We start from the raw sequence: 20,062 nt of genomic DNA, 5'->3' as shown, positions 1-20,062 counted from the left end.
TTCATTCGTTATTTCGTTATTTCGTCATTTCGTCATTTAAATTCTATTATGTAAACTTCATTAAATTATTAGTAATTGTATATTTTGTGATATTGGTATTTTTATATAAACAACAAAAATCAATTACGGAGTTATTTATTTATTTATTTATAGCATTGTGATACAAATATAAATTATCATAAACGCTACAGTACATACCGACATGTACCGACAGTGTACTGTGGCAAGTCGTGCCATCTATCGGAAATTTCCAATTTACCTTTTAGTTCCAAAAAAAAAATCAGACTGGCTTAGAGGGCAGCAGCGTCGGTAGACAAGGAGCGCGACAGTGTGCAACAAGGACAAATATACATTCCGTGACCGACAAGGAGGGCACTAGTGTGCGACAAGGACAGCAATATTCGTTTCACCATTTCGAAATTTTTGAAATTTTTCCTTTGTTTATAAATTCTTTTTTTTATTTACATTTTTTGCCCTTTGTTTATTTACATTTTGGTTTGTTTACTGTTTATTGAAAAATTGCAAATAAACAATAGAATTTGCAAACAGAAGAAAAATTTTGAAAAATTTTGGTTTGTTAACATTCAAAAATGTAAATAAACGAAATGTAAAAGATGTAATTAAACGGAGAGCAAAATATGTAAATAAATAAAGAGCAACAAATGCAAACGAAGAAATGTGTTGAGAAATAAAGTTTTTCGTTGAAGGATCGGGTTGGTTGGTTTAATGATTAGACGACTAATTAATTTTAACGGAATATTTATTGAAATCATCCAGTTGTACATGAATTATAATGATTTTGGATTAAATTGCAATATTTTCCATCTCTTCTTCTTCTTCTTCTCTTTTTCTTTAATGTCTCATCGACAGCGAGATCATTAACGATGAGTAGTAGTAGTAGTAGTTTATATCATTGAGATATTTCAATACTCTTTGTACGTCATTTTGGGAAGTCAAGTTTATGTTTGCGTTAATTCCGTGTTTCTGTCTTTGGGCTTCTGTTAAATTATAAATTAATTTACAACTTATAGAAATTACAATGAGAAATGTGAAAATACATATAATAGAGTACATATGACACGCATAAGTATCTAAAATATCCAAGCACGGCGCTTTACATAAGTTTAAAATTCATTATATAAAATGATGAAAAATTTGCTTAAACACCCTCAATGGAATTATAACTATGACTCTCTTTTATATGTACGTACCGCTGTTGCAAGGCACACTTTATAAGTTTATCGATAAAACAACACGCACGTATCGAATGAACGTGAACTTATCTTCTTTGTGTATGCCGATAGTAAGTATTCAAACAAAATTGAGCGACAGCGTTTGTAAAATTATAATGTGATCTTGTTTCCATTGAATTAATGTTACAACTGATTAATCAAGAAAATCAGAGATGCATGCATACAGTAGAAGAGTTTCGCTTCGCGAATCGTTTATTGAAATAATAGCGAGGAAGTCATTGATTCCAAGGAGGGTAAGTATTATATATATTACATTATACAAGTATTTATATTATAATACAATACATGTGTATGTGTCTTATTGCATTATCTTTGCAATAAATTAATCCTTTTTTTAATCTCCAAATAGGTACAGGTATCCTCTACCAAAGTACAAATAAATATTCTAGATATTTCTGAAAATCTTACACTTACATATGTATTCTTACATCTATCCTTCAATAAACTAACTTAATAATAAATAAATAATAACTTTTGTAATATCACGTATATCTGGGCATAGAGGACAGTATATTATAATAGACAATTTTTGACGACAACGATCATCATGGTGCAGGTCAATAGGTTAAAAGGAATCTATCTTTTCCGGGCTGCAGTGAGACTCGTCTTGGAATACATCGAGTGGTTAACCGAAGAGCCCGTTGTGGAAAAAGTCGGCGACGATATTGCGATTAACATCCGGAGGGCGCAGCAGAAAAAAATCGAGAAGAAAGCTCTCACCCTGGAGGTCTGAAAAATAATTAACATTCGTTATTATTTTTAGTTGAACAGTTAATAATCGATCTTCTCTTCTAGTAAGGGAAATATGATAAAAGTTACTATTTATTCTGAATTAGCAATTTTACAAAATAAAACATTTTCTATCTAAGGATCGCTCTTATTTATTAACGAGGCCGGAAGATCGATCGGCGGATGACAGGAAATATATATACGAGCTGTTTAACAAGTTTCGAATATTCAAAAAGTATCCCGAACGTTTGAGAGAAATTTTAGCGGGAGTGTGCTTTTATCAGTACTTGAGAGCCGGCCGCGTAATCGTGCGACAGGGTCACAAAGCTGAGAATCTTTACTTCATAATAAACGGAGAAGTCAGCGTGTCGAAAGTAGTTACCGATCGCTGGACCGGTACGTAAAAGAAATCTATTTTTCGAATTTCGCGAGTGAGAAACGAACTTCTCTTTTTTCTCTTTTTTTTATTCGTACCTGCTAGGTGAAGCAGAAGAGGTTGATATGGGTAGCTTGAATCCTGGTGATGTGTTCGGCGAGGTCGCGTTGCTGCATGAAATACCAAGGTCAGCAACGGTAGTTACAAAAAGTATGTGAAATTATTCCATTCTTCTTCTTCTTCTTCTTCTTCTTCTTCTTCCTCTTCCTCCTCTTCCCGTGAAAGATCGCGTATACTCAACTCGGTTTGCAGCCACCGTAGATTTGATCCTCGTTCCCCGCCACGACTTCGATGATATTTTGCGGTCATCTTTAAAAAAAGAATGGGACAAGTTACAGGATGCGCTGGTACACTTCAATTACTTTAAATCCTGGGACGACGCAACAATACGGGAATGTTGTATTCTCAGTAAATTGAAAGATTTTCAACACGACGAGGTACATATACATAATAGACGCTTGCGACAGTCTTCTTTAACGAGTATATCTTCTTTAACGCCAAAGAAAGCGGAAGAATAAATAAATGGAATGACAAAGTAAATATTTAAGGTTTTGTTAGGTGACGGCAAGGGACTGGTGAATTACGTGCATTTTCTGTTGGAAGGTGAATGTCGTTTGATAGAGCACATGATCGTGCGTGAAACACATTCTGCATCTGGGACGCGATACGAACTGTACGATCCTGAAAAGAGTAACGGGAAGAGGGAAGAAAGACTGTCGGAGAGCGTAGAAACCGCTGCGAAAATGGACGAGTTTGAATACGAGTACGAAACTAGCAAAGTACGAGACTGATACTTCTGATATTATTAATGGAGAATTAATCCTAGTAATTCCTATTGCATTTGAATTGCATCGTGTCGTACAATTTTAAAGGCAAACGACGTAGACGAGAGTATCGCCGGAAATCGAGATTTCATCAATTACGCCCAACTTTTACTATCGTCGAAAGCAGCCGACAGGAAAATGGATTTCGAACGTTCGAGCATCATTACGACCACGCTGTTGGACGTTGTAAGTACAGGCATTTGCCGTGTACTGTTGTTGTTGTTTCAAAACAACAGCAACTTACACGTAAATTTATAATTCCGATTAATGTTATAAACATTATATGAATTTCCTAAATGAAAACTACGATTTGTAGGTAAACGAATGGCATAAAATTACGGATGTAGCAGAAATGTTGATGAGAGAGCCATCCTCTATCTCGCAGCAACGCTATCCGATCGATGTGCGAACGATATTTATGCAAATTTGCACGTTTAACAGGGGTGCGTGTTTTGGCCTAGGTAATACTTTATCAAGAAGTAAATTTACTAAGAATTTTTCCCATCTTGCTCATCGATAGTTGTTTTTCTAATAAAATTTTACACGTTACACGTTATATGAATTAGGGGAGAACATGATTAATCGAAGAATAGTAGCTACTTCATCCGTAAAATGTTTCTTGGTCCCGCGATATTGGTTGAGAATTCACAATCGTGCGAATATTTGGGAACGCGTCAAGTTGTTTATGGATTCCAAGTTCCCCACTAAAGAGCAATTGTTTGAGAAATTTTTAACAAATCGCAGGTACGTTTAATTTTTCTTAATTTAATAAATCAGCCAAAGTGAAGTAAGTAACAAACTTTTAGTGATTGTGTAGGACAGTACAAGACAATACAGGACAATACAGGACAGGCAGTGGCAAAGGACTATCCTATTATAAACATTATATACACGTTTCTTTTGATTTTCTAACGTTATCGTTGTGCTGTCATATCCCCCAACTAACTTGTAATATTATTATTATTTTTCATTCCAGATGGCTAGAGTATAAGAAAACTTTAACTGAAGACATAGATAGACAAAAGCGACGTATTCGCAGCAATGTGACGATACACGATGTTCCTTACGCTATTAGGATTGTTAGCACATCATAGAAATTATAATTCTCGACGACATCGCAATATGTTCTGTACCCGTGAAATTCCTACTCTATTGTTAACGAACAAAATTAAAGCGTTGTGTAGGTAAAAAATTTATTACACAGAAATTTTGTAAATACTAAATATAGCCTAAACGTAAGTTGAACAATTTTAATTAATTCGACACGCGCGCTTTGTTATAGCGTTCTCTATGCGACGAGTAGAATTGTGTAATTGTTATTTTTGAAATACATCGTACGTCTTTGGTTCTAAATTAACACGTAAAATTATTTCTCAGGTTCAAATTAAATCCTGCACTGAAACTTACAACGCATTGAGTATTAAGTACTAAGATAAGCGAATACATTTCTCTCGATGTTTCGTGAAAAATCAAATGCATATCTAATAATCAATAGAATTAATTAATAGAGTATTGAATTTTAAAAACGTATAATCAATGAATGATGTATAAAATGAATTGAAAAAATAAAAAAGTTAAAAAAGTGAAAAATGATTCATGTATCTCTCTTTGTTGTAGTCATTTCTTGTAAGAGATATCAAAATTTACGAGATACGAAGTATAAACCTTTAAAAAAATCAAATATTTTTCTTCCTCAAACGGCTGTCATGCAGTATCGAACATGTCAATGAAATTTTTTCTGGATCGATATTCGAAAGCAAAGTTAAAAAGTAATCATAAATGACACGTACATGCACATATGTATGTATAATGTCATTTATCTTGGTCTTCAAATTATTTCAAGTTATCGTCATGGCACATCGAAGATCAAACATCACGTATGAATGCAAAAAAAGTAAAAACGCATCGTCTCGTCTAATCGCACATACATATATGTATGTACGTTCATGCACAGATAGAAACTCGCTGTTACGCACGACAATGGCAAATAGCACGGTTTAAAATTGAAACAAAACCCAGACGTTTCTCTGATTACGTTGCTTCAATGTGGATGTACGAACTTATAGAATACACTCCCTTATTGTTCATATTTCTCAATTTATCGTATCAATATCCGCACGTCTATCCACGAAAATCAGCCTGAAATAGACATTCCCTTCAGTTAATCATCATTATGGAACAATTATTAAATTCTGTTCATGCACAGGTTCAGACTTTCGTCTGATTTCTCTCGCAATTAGCCATCACCACGTAACTAGGATTGCTGAAGCTAGCTGGTATGTCTAACCTTAAGTCGCTCTTTTGCTTCGGCATATTCACGTAATTGTCCTGCGTCCTGATAATCCCCGGTATAAAATCCTTCTTCGACAACGTGTTCCCACTATTCGATGTTTCATTGTCCTCAAAACTTTTCTCGTTCTTTTCATTTCTTTCCTTCTTTTCGTTTCTTTCATTTTTCTCATTCAGATCTATCAACTGAAGATTTTGTGGAGCATTGCAATATGCAAAATCCCTACTGGGGATGGGTTGAGCTATCGATTGATTTTTCATTGCCTCTCGTTGTCGAATGAACTCGGCTCGCCGCGCGTGCACGTCTATTGGTTGCAGATAGGGATCCTCTTCTTCCGGTTTCTTCAACATCGGCGACAATTCAACGGCGTCTTCTGAATCGGAAGTGACCGGAAACTCGAAGCGAGTTCCTTCTTGGTTTGGCCTTGGGCTAAATATTTCCGAATCGTAACCACTCTGACTGGTTGGACTCATGCACAGGTACGTTGAATTGGTTGAGTTCGAGGCAGGCAAGTTTGAATAATCGTGAGTAGGTGAGGAAAGCGCCGCGTGATCGGGTGCGGAAAGCATTGTCAAGTAGTCGTTTCGACCCTCTCCTGTCAATGACACGTTCATGTCCATGTAAGGGTCGTTCAGACTGATGTAATGCTGAAAATTATAAATATATTACAGATATTTAATATACCCTACAATGTGATACAATGCACGCTGCTACAGGAATTTTGTATCTACAAATAGACTCTCTCACCGCTTTTACACTCTCCTCCAACAAATCACCAATACTCTGTACCAGTTCTGTGAAGCTCGGGCGTAGAGTAGGTTTGGCTTTCCAACATTGTAACATTATGTCATATCTGTATGCCAAATATTCCAAATATTAAATTGTAATACGTATTCCGTGTAAATACAACGTGGAATCGATATAAATTAAACTTACACTTCGGAAGTGGCATATTCTGGCTGTTCTAATCTGTATCCCTCGATCAACTTCTGATATTGTACCTCAGCTTCCATTCCAGGATAAGGAGTTTTGGCCAATGTGAAAAACTCCCATAAAACTATGCCAAATGACCAAATATCTGACTGAGTCGAAAAAATTCGATCTCTAATCGACTCGATGGCCATCCATTTTATGGGCAACAGTCCACCTCCTTTCTTTTTGTAATTATTGTCTTTGTACATAGTTTTTGCCAGACCGAAATCACAGATTTTCACTACATTGTTCTCTGCCAATAAAATGTTTCTCGCGGCTAAATCACCGTGTAACACCTAACGGTTATAATAATTATTACATTTAATCTACGACTTCCATTCGTTCACATTTGTAATTTAATTTTAATTTGTTTATTTGAAATATACTTTTCTTTGGCTAAGGTACTCCATTCCTCGCGCTACTTGGAACGCCCAGGATAATAAATCCTGCGTGCAGATCGGCTTCAAATTGTAATCCTTGTAATCACCTCGATAATTAAATCTCCATCCCTGTTGGGAGGAATTGTTGCTAAGAACGCAGCCATCTGGCGACATACTAACTCCTTGAGAATCCGTAGCAGAGGTCTGATAATTCGTCGATTCGGTGAAGTCGGGCGAGTCGTCGCTACGACTGCGAGAAAATGACAATGCCACGTATTTTATCCTGTCGTATAAACAGAAGAGAACACGTATTTGTTAATACCACAACCCCATGCGTAGCATCGTTAGTTTTATACATTATTATTGTAATTAGCACGGTTAAAGATAAGAAAAAAGCAGAAATAAAATGTATAACTACTTGCACATTCCATGATTACATAAAACGCGTTAGTTATTTTATATGTACGTATAGATTTTTATACACTTTTACTTTTTGGCGAGTTACATTCAACTGATTATTTCACTATTATTTCACTGTTTCATTGTGTAGTGGAACAATGCAATTGTCAACGAGTATATTAATAAATGAGAATATTATTGTGAAGCGAAAGTTTCATTACATGGGAGTGGAAAATAAAAGCACACCTGTTATTACTGCTAACACTAACAGATCTGGTTAAAACATCTAAACCGATAGTAGGATCGAATTTGCCGGTTGCTGGAACAATTTGGTTGATGAAGTCAGCCCTATGCCGTAGTAAATAATTGTGCAAATTCCCAAATCGGCAATATTCTACGATCACTAATAATTCACCTATCAAAAGAAAGAAGAAAGTTATATGCGTTCAAATGGTTACGTAAATAATATTTAAAACATGAAATTCAATAAGGATTCAATTGACGATAAAATCACATAGATTTTTTTGGTAAAGATACGTACGTTTAGAAATGTTTTTCGTGCAAGCACCGAGAAGATTAACAACGTTCAAATGCTTTCCAAGATGCACCATAATTTTCAGCTCGCTGGCAAGGGCACGAACACACGTTGGCACCGTTGTTCGTCGAACCATTTTTACAGCCACAGTCGTAACCGGTTCGTTCTCGCAAATTCCTTCTGCTTCCGCCTTCATAACGACGCCAAAAGCTCCGCTTCCCAATTGTTTCCCTAATTGTTTAAACGTTTTGTATAATTAAGGCGCCATCAGATACTTGTGCGAACGATATATTTAAACTTAAGTCATTTTTTTTCTTACCCAATTTCAATTTCTCACGGGGAAATTCCCATTTCTTATCGTAAGGGAGCAATTCAGCTTGATCGTCCACCGTTAACTCGGGATTCAAGCATTCCACTGCTCCTTCTTCGAAATGCATCAATCCTGCTTCCATTAATTCTTTTCTCATAGTCTAAAATACATGTATTTCCTAAGATTACCAAGAAATAGCTGTCTTCCAATATTATACTATCATCAGAATCAAGACTAAATGTTATTGATCAATGTTTCATAATGCAGATGTACCTTTTCACGGCGGATCTTGATCGTGAAGTAAATGACCAACACCACTACCGTGATCAGTAAGACGATGATCAGTATAATCAATTCCTTGGGAAGTTCTTTTCCTAAAAATTAAATTAAAAATCAAACCTTTCTTAATAAGAAACTTTGCCGTTTCATCGTTGTAAAAAGCTCACGATATACTACTAGAAAAAAAGCTGAAATGTATTTAAATTCAACCCTTTCTTACTTTACGTCGATAGCAATCGGTCACTCGATATTTTTTGACATGGTAAATTACCTTTCGCTATTATTTTTATGGAGGCCTGAACTGATCCCAATCGATTCTTTGCTTTACACGTGTATATCCCGCTATCAGTATCCTCAAGGTAATAAATATGCAATTCTTGGCGATGACGGATGCACATAAATTGCTCGCCTAGTTTTAACGGTGTGTCGTCCTATGAAGAATACAATATACATGTACTAAGGTATAAATTTTGTGATAATTTTATCAATAATTTATTAATGATTTATTACGTCGCCTTAAAATCTAAAAACAAATATTAGCCGAAAGATTGTATTAAACTTACAACATTAATGTATTATCACTCACTTACCCTATACCAAGTAACTAATGGTTTAGGCATTCCAGTTACGAAGCACTGGAGTATTATCTCCTTACGACCCTGAGTGCTAATATCGACTGTGATTTCAGTTCCATTTAAATTAGTTTCCATCATTTGAGGCAGTACTGCATCTGTAAGGAGGGAACGTTAAATAAAAAATACTAGCACATATAACGATAACACGCGTACAATGTATAAAATACTTACCGTGTACTTGAAGGAAATACTCCATTTCTTCCTTATTGCTGCACGTATACATCGTCGAGTCCTCTTTTGTTACATTTTTTATTTTTAAGATGGAACGATAAGTGAATCGTGTCTTGGCTTGTTCGATCATTATTCTATCTAAACGTTTCAAAAACGAAACTTTTCAAAAACAATTGGTTTAAAAAAAAATTCCTTTTTTTAAAAAAAAAAAAAAAAAAAAAAAAGGAATGCTTCTTTTTATTATAGAACGATTGGAATCGAAGTTACTTACTACTTAACTCAATGGGTGAACCGCTGGAATATTTCCATTCGAAATTATTCGTATAATTGTAAATAGAGGCGGCGCAAATCAGTTCCGTCAAATCGTCACCTTCAACCACTGGGTCTGTTGGCTCGATTATACCGAAACCACCGTTGCCATCTAAAAATATTAAAATACAAAGTTTATTATACCATAAGTTAAATAAGAGAATAAAGTACAAATAATAAATAATTTTTAATAAATAAATATTCGTACAAATACTACACAATTAGCAAAATGAGCTATATTAATTACAAGAAGGAATATATATATATATATATATATATATGTAGAGAAAATTATAATTCGTCGATTCTGAGCAAAGTTTACAAACCCGAAACCAAAATAGTTTCAACGTGAGATTCGCATCCAATGAGATTGCACGCGGTGCAAGTAAGATAGCCGCTCATCTCGATAGTCATCCTCACCGTTGACCGAAATCTGGTGTTCATTCCGCTCTGCGTTTCGTTCTGTAGGAAATTAAAAGGAAAATTCTTGCTGTATATATTATAAACTCTTACGACGAAGAGTTAACTACTGTTAGATTCAGACTGTCTTGTAAGTAGAAACTTATAAAAACAATTACAACATACCTGCAATTCTATTTTGTCCGCGTCTTCGTAAGAAGGATAATAGGGACACTTGTAGAAAGTCCACGTAATATTTGGTGTTGGATAGGCTGCCACGTCGCAAGAGATTTCTACTGTCTGATTAGGAGCGTAATAAGGTTTTACTTTCAACATTGGCACAGGTTTCACTGAAAAAAAATAATAGGTTGCCTCGAAAATTGTATACTTCCCAATAAACGTGAATTGTAATGTAAAGACAACAATTTTATACAATAGTAATGAGAATCTCCTTCTGGTTTTCTGAGCTTTGCTTACCTATTACATCTAATGTGAAATTCAACATTTCGGATTTGTCTTGGTTAGTGGCCTGAAGAGAATATTCTCCCATATCTTCGATATTTAAATGATTAATCTTCAGAGTGGTATGATTGGGTGTCGATTTTATTTCGTATTTCCCTATTCCTATGATTTCCTCACCTTTCGTATTTAACCTGAAAAATATTAAAATTATTTTCCATTCTGACGGCATAAAAAATATTTAATACAGGCAAATATTTGCAATAAATATTAGTGAAGAAATTATATCGATGGGATCATTGATTCGCGGATGCTATATCTTTTATATTTGAACATTGTTATTTGAAAGAAAACTGGAACATACTGGAATTTTATCAACAGTGATTGACTGATTTACTCAAACTTGTTACCATTTAAGGATAGGTTCTGGATAGGCATGCACGTATACAGTCCATTGTATATTATCACCTTCTTGGCGGTGATAATGCCTGTGAGCATCCTTGACTGTTAGATTGATAAACTTGTTCTCCGGGTCTAAAAATGTATGTCGGAAACAATTAGTTTTTAATACAAAGACCAAATGCTACTCGAGATATATATTTATTATTAGCCACGTATAAAATTTTATTCCTTAATAATTGCGTAACATAATAACACAATAAATAAAATCATACAACTGGAGAATTATTTCAACTAAAAATTTACCATGAACCTTGATGTACTTTTTTGTTTTGCGCGAGTCATGATAGGACTTGATAATACATTCGTACCATCCTTCATCCTCATCCTTAACATCTTCTATAACCAATTCGGTAACTGCATTCACCGTCGGGCCGGCTTTTTTTGTATAACTGTTATTACTAATTCTGCTGTTCTAAAATAATATATTAAATTTATTTTCTGTAAAGTTCCAATTAAAATTACACAGAGTACACTTTACAACTGACAGTTGTAAAAATCCTAAAAAGAGGACAATTCTATGAAAATAATGTTTGCTGCAGCATTTCATGTAAATGTACAATTACATTTATTATATATTAGTTTTTCATAAAACAAGTAAAATTACATTCTTCTCTGTCGTCGTATCAGTTACAAAACGCTCTGTATAATGCGAAGAAAGATAAATAAATGACTTTCGAACCTTCTGTGGCGCATTCCAAATTAAACTGTAAGTCAAGTCTGCATCAACGGTGATGGTGCAGTTTACGCGTAGAGTTTGGCCTCGCGTTACGTGACGCATAGTATCCCCTATAATTTTTGGCGCGCTCAATTCTGGCGTGGCTAAAATTAACGAGGAAATGATTTTTAATTGATTCGAAGCTACGGGCCCTCCAGCTGAAATAGGAAATATCGAAATTAACACAAAGTGGCAAACTTTGACACTTACAATGCACCGAGAGGAAGTAAATGACATCGTGGGACTCCTCGGCTTGAAATATAATGCATTTGTAGTACCCGCCGTCTTTCAGCGTTACATTTGTAAATGTAAAACCAATCCTCGGATCGAAATTCGTTTGCTCCACCGGCTGTACAGTTAATTCGATTTTATTCGATCGTATTCGATTCGTTGTTCCAAGCTTTTATTTACGATTCTATATTTCACTTTGGTTTTATTCATTTGCATTCATATTACATGATTTAAAATTTAAAAACGGGACTGTCGTATTGTAATGATTTTAACATGCCGATTACAAAAATAGATCGTTTGGAAAACTTTCGCATCAACAACTTACAAACTCGTCGAAGAGAAGATGAACTGTGAAATTGGGCGATGTTGGTCTGCACGGTATCACAGCTGTTCTACCGACCGCCGCGTGCCTTGAAGCAAAACTCTCCGCTTTTACGAACGGACTTGCACTTGCTGAAACAAAATGTAAAAAGTATCCACGAGCACAAAATTAATAAATGCATCGTGCTCACATAAATTGCAATATTTGTTAGTTATTATCAAAGATAATAGCTCACTGGCTACCACCCACACGTAAAAGATGTTAAAGAATTTACTCACATTGAACGTAAACATATACCATGCTTTTAGACGTTGTAAAGCCAGGATGTGAGATAACTTGTAAAGTATTTCCAGGACAACCGTAGAATCCTGTATCCTCATGAACAGTTTTATGCTGAAAGACGAAGATATGACTGCCGTTCTCGGTTTCTTCTCGCATGTGCGTTACGGCGGTCTGTTATCAAACATATAATTCGTAATATAATATAATGTCGCAACATTTTTGTGCGAATACTTGTTCTCCTTAGTAGGGAGAGATAGTGTCGTGACGTGAATTATTTTTCAAAAACTTGCCGCATTATTCAAATCTTCAGGATAAATGAAGGAAATCCTTTCAAAGCCAGTGCACTTGATCTCCAACAAATCACCTTCGTTTATAAGCAGATCATCAGCTTCAATTGTCGCATCTGTATCTTCTTCTATTGAGCTTGCTAATAAAAAAATAAAGAAACAATACTCTATTATTTGTGCGAATGAATTCCAGTTTTTAACACGATTTTAAGAGAGATAGTATTATTACTACATTATATGTAATATAATATTATTACATTTAATTTAAATAATAATTTCTAAATGCATGTTACAGATAATGTCAATCGTTAAATGTCAATACGATAAACAGTGTATTTCGAATGACGATACGTTCTTTACATTTGTCAATTCAACAAATCCAAAGCTAGATGAATAATTTGAGTACATTGAGAAATTATTTTGAAGAAACAATGTTCATTTGTGTAAAAAACAAAAGAATTTTGTGCCCATCAATCTGATACATCTTCTTATTCTTATTCTCTCTGGAGGAATAATCCCTTGCGTCGTGATATGAATAGCGTTTCTACTTTTGGAAATGTTTTGTTATTTGATTTTTTGAAACGGGACTTGGCAAAATGAGTAACGAATATTTCGAAACGATACAGGATATTTTAGCCGCAATGTCCTGTGAATAATCTGGTTTTCATACTATTCTTACTGGCAGTCTTCTACGTAAAAGACTTCACATGCGTGCCACGCGCGAGCTCGGTTCTGCGCAAATACAACCGTCTCTAGGAAGGAAGTCCTTTCTTTCCTCTTCTGATAATGCAGCCGCATTATCAACCAACAGACTCGTTCCGTCAGAGAAGCTAATAAATAAATTAGTAACGAGCGCTACTGAGAAAAACACTCTTGAGAAAATTATTCTCCAATCAATGAACATACGCAAAACAAACTGATGTCAATGATGTTCTTCGCAACTGTTCTTTGCATAACTTTTGTTTCTACAAGAAGAGGAAACACGCATCTACAAATTGATCGAGCAAAGAAGCAAAGTCACGAAAGAATCAAATCTCGTTATACCGTTCACATCTCCCAACATCTGTTCAAAAATAAATTAATGCTTAATAAACTGACTTACTAATCATTTCAATAAGTAATCGCTTTTCGAGTAATAACTTTAGCTTATCAAATTATAATAAATCGATCGAATTAATTCTCAGCGATTGCAACAGCGATTGCGAGATCACGTTGAAAATAATTTGAAGTACGAATTTCGTGTAGGTACAAAAATTTTTTCGGGTCTGTCGTCGCATATTGACAAGTCTTGATAAGAACTGTCCAACCTACTAACGATAAAAACATGGAGAGAAACGAATGGCCTCACGTAGATTAACTAGCCAAAATGATAGCCTGTTATTTCCTGTTATTTCAACACACAGATTGTTATCGACTAAACTAAACAAAGAATTCGGATGATTGAAAAATCTTCATTGGCGAAACATCGTATCGAGTGCCTTCAATTTCTCTTAAATAAAATTTTATTTGCCGTTCCAAGGAAAATCTTACTCCGACTATTTCTGATATACTCTCGATATACTTCGAGGAATAATATACATGACGAATTATTTGATCATAGCTAACGCTCGTGCGCGTAATTGTTTGGTCGATTGGCTATTTTTATAAAAATGAAATTTTATCTGCCATGTACAAAACATAACAATATGTTTCCCCTTTAATTCCATTTTTTTAATAATTAGATAGCAAGCTAGAGATTTGTATCTTAATACAACACGGTAACACCTTTATTCAGTACTGTAAATAATTTACAAGTAGATTTCTAAATGCAATACACGCGTTAACAACTTACAAAACAGTTGCACCGGTAAAAGGAGGTCACTAGTAGTGATGTGTTCAAGTGGGTTGCAAGTTGAGTTTGAATATGGACCGGCAAGTACGTACGTATTCCGAAAGAAAGAAGTGGCAAGAGATTCAAAACTCTTCCGAACTCGATTCTATCACTAGTCGCTAATTTTATAAATTCAAAGTGTCAAAGTGTCAAGGGTTATGACGTTCCTCGACGTCTTTTTCATCCGAAACGCGATTCGATATCGATTTGTAAAGTCAATTCTTCTTAGGATACACGAATGGAGCATCACAATTGATACACCGCTGTGAAAATGAATTATTTCCACTTAAATAGATAGATAGATAGATCCGTAGTTTATAGATCTATCATAATCTATGAAAGGGATCATAAAAATTTTGATGAAAAAAGTATACAAGTAGACATTTTCAAGCTTTCTAACTAGTTTTAGATTACAAGACATTCATGTGTGCATCCAATATCCAATTAATTGCAACAATACTCGCCGAAACATTAAAAATAATCAAACAACGCTCTCGGAAAGGTACCGTTTCGTAAGTTATATCATTGATTTATTGCCTGCTGTAACAAGCTTGATGAGTCGTTAAGAGTAGCAGATTATGCTCGCATGTACCTTGCATAATTGCTACACATTAGTGACACGCATCTATACGAGTCGAACAGACTCCTGTTCCAAGTACAAAGAACATCAACGATCAGTATACCAGCGAATCAGGTAAACGCATTCCAGAGTATGATTCACGGGAAATTGGTTTCTGACGTTTCATTCAATCATGACGTATCAATTTATCTTCGTACACGATAGAACGTTAGAACTAACTAGAATTGAAAGAAATTTTTATTCAGACGTTACTCCCTATTTAATACTACTAAAATTTATAGTAACAATAGTCGAAGATAAATAGTCTCCTCTCGCATTAAAACGAGATCATTCGATCATCGGAATAGCCGTGATTTGCCGTGATTATTTTGAATAATTCTAAGATTCTACTCCGTCTTCACTTTTCATTAAATAATATGCATCTACTTCAATTAATTACACTTCGAATAATGCGTTATTTTTTAAACCACCTATGAAATGTCACGAATAATAATGCCAACTATAAAATGCCGCGGTCTGCGCTAAGTTTAAAATTAACGAATTAAACAAAGATTCGTCGACATTACTGAGACATTCTGGATAGTACATCATTGTGCAATTGAACCCACAGGTGAACGATTGAAGTTACCGACGACATGTGGCACCTATGTACATATGTAACTACGTAACTCTCACACAACCGTGACTCAAACACGACCACGTGATCGTGACACCTCACCGAAACAACGAATCGGCCGCCAGGTGAATATAGCTGACAGCAAAATAAAGTAGCAATTACCTCGATGTAGCGTGAATACGACAAACACCGCGATTGCTTCAGAAATTCGCACCATTTTCGCCTCTTCTATTTATTACACTATACACTTACTATACACTTTTTTGCTTATTTATTCATTACCGATCACCTTATATACTATACTACTGTAAAGGGACACTCGTACAATAAGACAACCTCATTCACATTGAAACACTCGCGCGAGCGACTGCGCGATACCACACGACCAAAGCATTCCACGCGCGTTTTCTCACTGATCAACCGAACGAACGGGTTACGCACATTCACGATTCTGTGAGCAACAGGCCCCACCCCGACCGATTCTACGTTCTCCGAGCTATCGATGACGTCGCGACGTCATCCATGAGGCGACGTTCATTCTCCTTTATTTGCTCCATGATAGAAATTAATCGCGTGAATCGGAGTCGCTCCAAAGTCACCGATGACGCTTTCTACTGGAGTTGAGTAAAATATTATTGGCCAAAATTTTCTTGCTTTAATCAAATAAAATATTTCATTTTGTCTGATCGTTGGCTACTATTTTAAATTTGTCGATACTTGAAAATTGAATCATTCGAATGTTCGACATTATTTATTTGACACATAGGTTGTTGTTTGTTGTTGTTTAAAAATTGTAAGGGACATTATTTTTCGTTTCGCGCTACTTGATAGAATGAAATTTCAATACCCAGTTGTTTAAAGTAATTATATTCCATGTTGATAGACATGAATATTCCTTATACACGGAAGCATAAATTATTTTCTAACTTATTTCTCGAGTAATATTATATCAGAATTTATTCGTCATTTTACTTAAAATAATTGTCGACGTCCTTCAATATGTAGCGATGAACGTCACAATGATACAATAAAGCCAGGAAGACACACGAGATCGATAATTACCGGAACAATCAAAATGACGTATTTCATAATTGCGGTGGTATCTGAAAAGTTCGCAGCAGTTTTGGAATATAGAATAAAGTACCTTCCTTTCCAAGTCGAAATGTTATATAATATTAAGATGCGACTGCTGTACTCTGTTCATCGTTACTCGTTGCACACGTTTCATCGTTGATATCTATCACATTTATCGCGAAAAAATTGCTATCAGTCGCGTTATCTTTGTTACTTGGTACTTGGTCTTTCGGTTGACAAGAGCTTCCGTCAGGTGAATTTTCGACGATCGATTGACACGAATTTGAACTTTCTCTGTCATAGACGGTGAACCTTTTCAGATCGATCGTTGTAGAAGAAGGAATAATTTCCTTCTTTTCAAATTTCTTGGTTATGGGCTGTGCTTGCTTCTTAACCGATGGATCCGAGCATGAGTCTTCGATGAATTTTTCTTTGGAGCAGCATTGAGACGAACTGCAATGCTCGCCGTGACAACGAATCAGGCAACCGGCTTTTTCCATGTTTGGCTTCAACTATCGAAATTGAAGTTGAAAATGACATTAGAAGAATTTTTCTTTTACTTCTATATTCAGAAAAATGCTTTTACATACCTTATGAAATTCAGGTTGTATCGTAACCTGAGTTATTCCTATTTTTATAAAAAAGGCTGTTACTTGCTCGCTAATGCTGGCGTACACCTACAAACAAACAAAATGTTAGTTCAGTAGGCATTATTCTTCGTTCGATACACTTACAAATTCAATACGCAACTTACAAAGTTGCTTGAAAGTACCGAAATATTTCTCTCTCGAAATATTTATATTACAAAGTTCAAATTAATCGATCATTGTACAACTGTACTTGTCGTGTACTTATACTCATCAGTTACAGAAAACTTACCGTTGGATCCAAGAATATTATATGAACCGTAGAGATGATCTTCTGTCCTGTTAATTGCCAAACGTGTAAATCATGGACGTTCACAATACCGGGGAAAGCTTCTAGCAATTCTCTCTTAAGAGAATCGATGTTTATGTGATTAGGAATTGTCTGAAGAAGTATTAGACCAGATTCTTTCACTACAATAAAAGTTGCACGTTGTCAATTTCCTGTGTTTTCACTTTCATCTGCATTATTTTCAATACTTACTGTACGAATAGCTAAGCGCTAAGAGTGAAATGGCAGAGATAATGGCAAACAGAGGATCGATGTATTTGGCGACGTTCGAGTCGGTGAAATATACTAAAATGGATACTAGGATAACAAAAACACAGCCTAAAGCGTCACGAGACGTTTCTCGGAAACCTTGGCTCTTTGGTATACCTAGAGGACTTCGTCTGGTTTGTGAAGATAACTGTTCTTCACCTTCCTTCGTTTGCTGCGAACTGTTTCTAGAAATAGATGGACGCCTATCTCGTTATTAGTTTTGACAACCTTCTACTACTCTCTGTTTTACTTCAATTCAAACAAATAAACAAGAAAATATACACGATAAAATTATAGAGTCTTTAGAATTTAGCCTGTCTATCGTGGTTAATTTCAGCGCTCGTACCGTCGTAGTATCACGTCTCCGTTCATCGTAACGTGAAGAACAAGACCCTGATTAAAGGTATATCCTCCAATCAGTATGTAACAAAAGGCATTGAGAAGAATGCCCGAGGCGCCAATTGCCAGAACAGGCATCGGATGGTGCATTTCGTCCAAGTGATCTATGTGCACCAATGTTTGCAGAGCCTCGACCAACAAAGAAAAACAGAAAGACGCGAGGAAAACGCAGCAGATAAGCGTCGTAACGATATCTATCCTCGCCCAGCCAAATGTATTCTTCATCCTCCTATCCGATCGTGATTGCTGTAAAAAACGTGTTACCAATTGCTGTACAATTCAGCACACTTTAAGCGCTTAGATATATTTCGGTTATATATACTTTTCAAAGTATAAGAGCGAAGTTGAATCAATATTTTGTTTTTACCTTTGTCTTCGTCGACAAAGACGTCGAAGATTCTCTTTCATCGCCACGTATGCAGATTGCTGAATTTCGTAAAGAGCTCGAGGTGCTGTTCCCACTGTAACTGACGCTGCTCTGACGATGGCTATACTACAAAAAAGAAATGTGTCAGTATCTAAATTATTTACATTACGATACATTGTAAATATTAAGTAGATCTTACATTGCGTTTTAAATATAAAAAATATATTTTGAAGTATTTTCAATCGATTCGTCATTCTTAAAAATATTCTTCGGAATAATTTCGCTGCGATTTTTTACCCAAATAAAAATAATTCAATACAAGTACAAATTACAAAGTATTCTTATCATCGTGGAAAAAAAAGGAACCGATAACGTAATCTACTGTCAACTATTATAAATGTGGTAGTTTATATCAAATATTATATTGTAATATACACGTTAAGTAAAAAAAAAAAAAAAAAAACAAAGGATTTTTCCTCATTTGCCTATTTCTATTTATACAATTTCAGATAGATAATTAATACATAAAGGGGCTGAAAGTTGAGTTATATCTTTGTTCAATCTTTAATCAAATACACATTGCCAAGCGATAAATCAAACGTGTGGTCATTTATGAATTTAATTATTAATTTAGTACGTTATTAAACTTACCTTGATGGAGGCGATACAACCAACAAGCGCGATGATATTGCATAGCATGTGATAGGCATTGAGAAGTAACGTGAGTGAATGAGTCACATGGCTAGCGACCACCTCGACGATAAAGAAAGCGGTGGTGAAGAACAGGACCAGGTACAACTGGACAGGTTGTAGTCTTCTAAACCATTCCTTCACAGCCATGACCCTGGAGCAAAGCCACGCGGTGAATGTGTTCCTGTTGTGTTCGTGCCAGACAGAAACACATGGAACGACAAATATTTCACGGTTTCCATGTTTTGGAAAGATTGGATATCGTTGCTACATCGATATGATAAATTTTCCAAGTGCTACTTGGAATATTTTTCGAAGAGCAATCATTCATTCATTCATAAAACATACGTAAAAGGAAAATTGTAGTTGACGAATTCAAGCAGCTTGTTGTACAATAAAACGCGTTCTAAACAAACTACGTTGACGTAACAAGCTTTTATTAGAGGATGTTATCCATAGTTACGATACCATCGTTTCGTGAACAATAATGAAAACTCTGTTCGAGCGATCTGTCATCAGTTTACGACGCACAATTATTTATTAAATACATTTGAATATGAAAGAATTGCAAAAATTCATTGATAATTTCAATAACAATCCAA

General features: G+C 35.3%; 5 protein-coding genes across 16 annotated transcripts in view; 3 read left to right on the top strand and 2 right to left on the bottom strand.

The window, feature by feature from the left end:
- Positions 1 to 843: 843 nt before the first annotated feature.
- On the bottom strand, positions 844 to 16,334 carry LOC122538185 (vascular endothelial growth factor receptor 1). 5 transcript variants are annotated; one of them, XR_006308805.1, is made up of 25 exons: positions 15,908 to 16,334; positions 12,683 to 12,819; positions 12,389 to 12,563; positions 12,114 to 12,241; positions 11,768 to 11,906; positions 11,522 to 11,661; positions 11,086 to 11,254; positions 10,791 to 10,914; positions 10,399 to 10,574; positions 10,108 to 10,271; positions 9,849 to 9,984; positions 9,485 to 9,634; positions 9,214 to 9,351; positions 8,998 to 9,137; positions 8,679 to 8,838; positions 8,402 to 8,502; positions 8,138 to 8,288; positions 7,825 to 8,049; positions 7,530 to 7,698; positions 6,891 to 7,167; positions 6,469 to 6,800; positions 6,280 to 6,385; positions 5,530 to 6,179; positions 2,457 to 2,727; positions 844 to 1,982 (listed from the first exon to the last, which is right to left on the bottom strand). XR_006308805.1 is itself a non-coding variant. In XM_043672032.1 (24 exons), exons 1-24 carry the CDS (start codon positions 15,960 to 15,962, stop codon positions 5,336 to 5,338), a joined length of 4,188 nt encoding a protein of 1,395 aa, XP_043527967.1. In that variant the 5' UTR covers positions 15,963 to 16,334; the 3' UTR covers positions 4,425 to 5,335. The 5 variants fall into 5 exon arrangements, 4 of the variants coding, with proteins under 4 accessions (XP_043527967.1, XP_043527963.1, XP_043527966.1 ...); XM_043672032.1 differs by lacking the exons at positions 844 to 1,982; positions 2,457 to 2,727 and adding an exon at positions 4,425 to 5,381; XM_043672028.1 differs by lacking the exons at positions 844 to 1,982; positions 2,457 to 2,727 and having other exon boundaries at positions 4,425 to 6,179.
- On the top strand, positions 1,402 to 4,401 carry LOC122538189. Its single transcript, XM_043672044.1, has 10 exons — positions 1,402 to 1,486; positions 1,810 to 1,980; positions 2,123 to 2,378; positions 2,464 to 2,568; positions 2,671 to 2,855; positions 2,967 to 3,197; positions 3,291 to 3,428; positions 3,559 to 3,703; positions 3,809 to 3,986; positions 4,219 to 4,401. The coding sequence occupies exons 1-10, from the start codon at positions 1,406 to 1,408 to the stop codon at positions 4,334 to 4,336; spliced, it is 1,608 nt and encodes a 535-aa protein (XP_043527979.1). The 5' UTR covers positions 1,402 to 1,405; the 3' UTR covers positions 4,337 to 4,401.
- Positions 15,140 to 20,062, top strand: part of LOC122538194 (polyprenol reductase) — a 15,012-nt gene continuing 10,089 nt past the window's right edge. The window contains exons 1-2 of the mRNA XM_043672061.1: positions 15,140 to 15,243; positions 15,740 to 15,870. The gene's annotated coding sequence lies outside the window, so the exon portion shown is untranslated. The remainder of the gene's footprint in view (positions 15,244 to 15,739; positions 15,871 to 20,062) is intronic.
- The window catches only part of LOC122538190 (zinc transporter 1), an 8,036-nt gene continuing 4,668 nt past the window's right edge, over positions 16,695 to 20,062 (bottom strand). For 3 of the 7 annotated variants that reach the window (XM_043672045.1, XM_043672047.1, XM_043672049.1), the window contains 7 exons: positions 19,422 to 19,614; positions 18,771 to 18,896; positions 18,351 to 18,649; positions 17,948 to 18,189; positions 17,699 to 17,877; positions 17,410 to 17,496; positions 16,695 to 17,331 (listed from right to left, as the gene is read on the bottom strand). In XM_043672045.1, coding sequence (XP_043527980.1) covers positions 16,921 to 17,331; positions 17,410 to 17,496; positions 17,699 to 17,877; positions 17,948 to 18,189; positions 18,351 to 18,649; positions 18,771 to 18,896; positions 19,422 to 19,610 — 1,533 coding nt within the window. In that variant the 5' untranslated portion in view covers positions 19,611 to 19,614 and the 3' untranslated portion in view covers positions 16,695 to 16,920. Of the gene's footprint in view, positions 17,332 to 17,409; positions 17,497 to 17,698; positions 17,878 to 17,947; positions 18,190 to 18,350; positions 18,650 to 18,770; positions 18,897 to 19,421; positions 19,645 to 20,062 lie in introns of those variants that run through there. The other 4 variants (XM_043672046.1, XM_043672048.1, XM_043672050.1 and 1 more) reach the window with 3 other exon arrangements.
- The window catches only part of LOC122538191 (TNF receptor-associated factor 6-like), a 10,554-nt gene continuing 8,113 nt past the window's right edge, over positions 17,622 to 20,062 (top strand). For both annotated transcript variants that reach the window (XM_043672055.1, XM_043672052.1), the window contains exon 1: positions 17,622 to 17,627. The gene's annotated coding sequence lies outside the window, so the exon portion shown is untranslated. The remainder of the gene's footprint in view (positions 17,628 to 20,062) is intronic.

The sequence above is a fragment of the Frieseomelitta varia genome, unplaced genomic scaffold, assembly GCF_011392965.1.
Source record: "Frieseomelitta varia isolate USP_RPSP 00005682 unplaced genomic scaffold, Fvar_1.2 scaffold_974, whole genome shotgun sequence".
Taxonomy (NCBI): domain Eukaryota; kingdom Metazoa; phylum Arthropoda; class Insecta; order Hymenoptera; family Apidae; genus Frieseomelitta; species Frieseomelitta varia.
The sequence above is the reverse complement of the archived record's forward strand: the minus strand, read 5'-3'. Positions and strand labels throughout refer to the sequence as shown.

Coding starts and splice junctions, on each gene's coding strand:
- LOC122538189 (XM_043672044.1), top strand. CDS start 1,406: ATGCATGCATACAGTAGAAGAGTTTCGCTTCGCGAATCGTTTATTGAA. Junction 1,981..2,122: donor AGAAAGCTCTCACCCTGGAG/GTCTGAAAAATA, acceptor TTTCTATCTAAG/GATCGCTCTTATTTATTAAC. Junction 3,198..3,290: donor ACGAGTACGAAACTAGCAAA/GTACGAGACTGA, acceptor ACAATTTTAAAG/GCAAACGACGTAGACGAGAG.
- LOC122538185 (XM_043672028.1), bottom strand. CDS start 15,962: ATGGTGCGAATTTCTGAAGCAATCGCGGTGTTTGTCGTATTCACGCTA. Junction 10,915..11,085: donor AAAGTACATCAAGGTTCATG/GTAAATTTTTAG, acceptor ATACATTTTTAG/ACCCGGAGAACAAGTTTATC. Junction 9,635..9,848: donor TGAAACTATTTTGGTTTCGG/GTTTGTAAACTT, acceptor TAATATTTTTAG/ATGGCAACGGTGGTTTCGGT.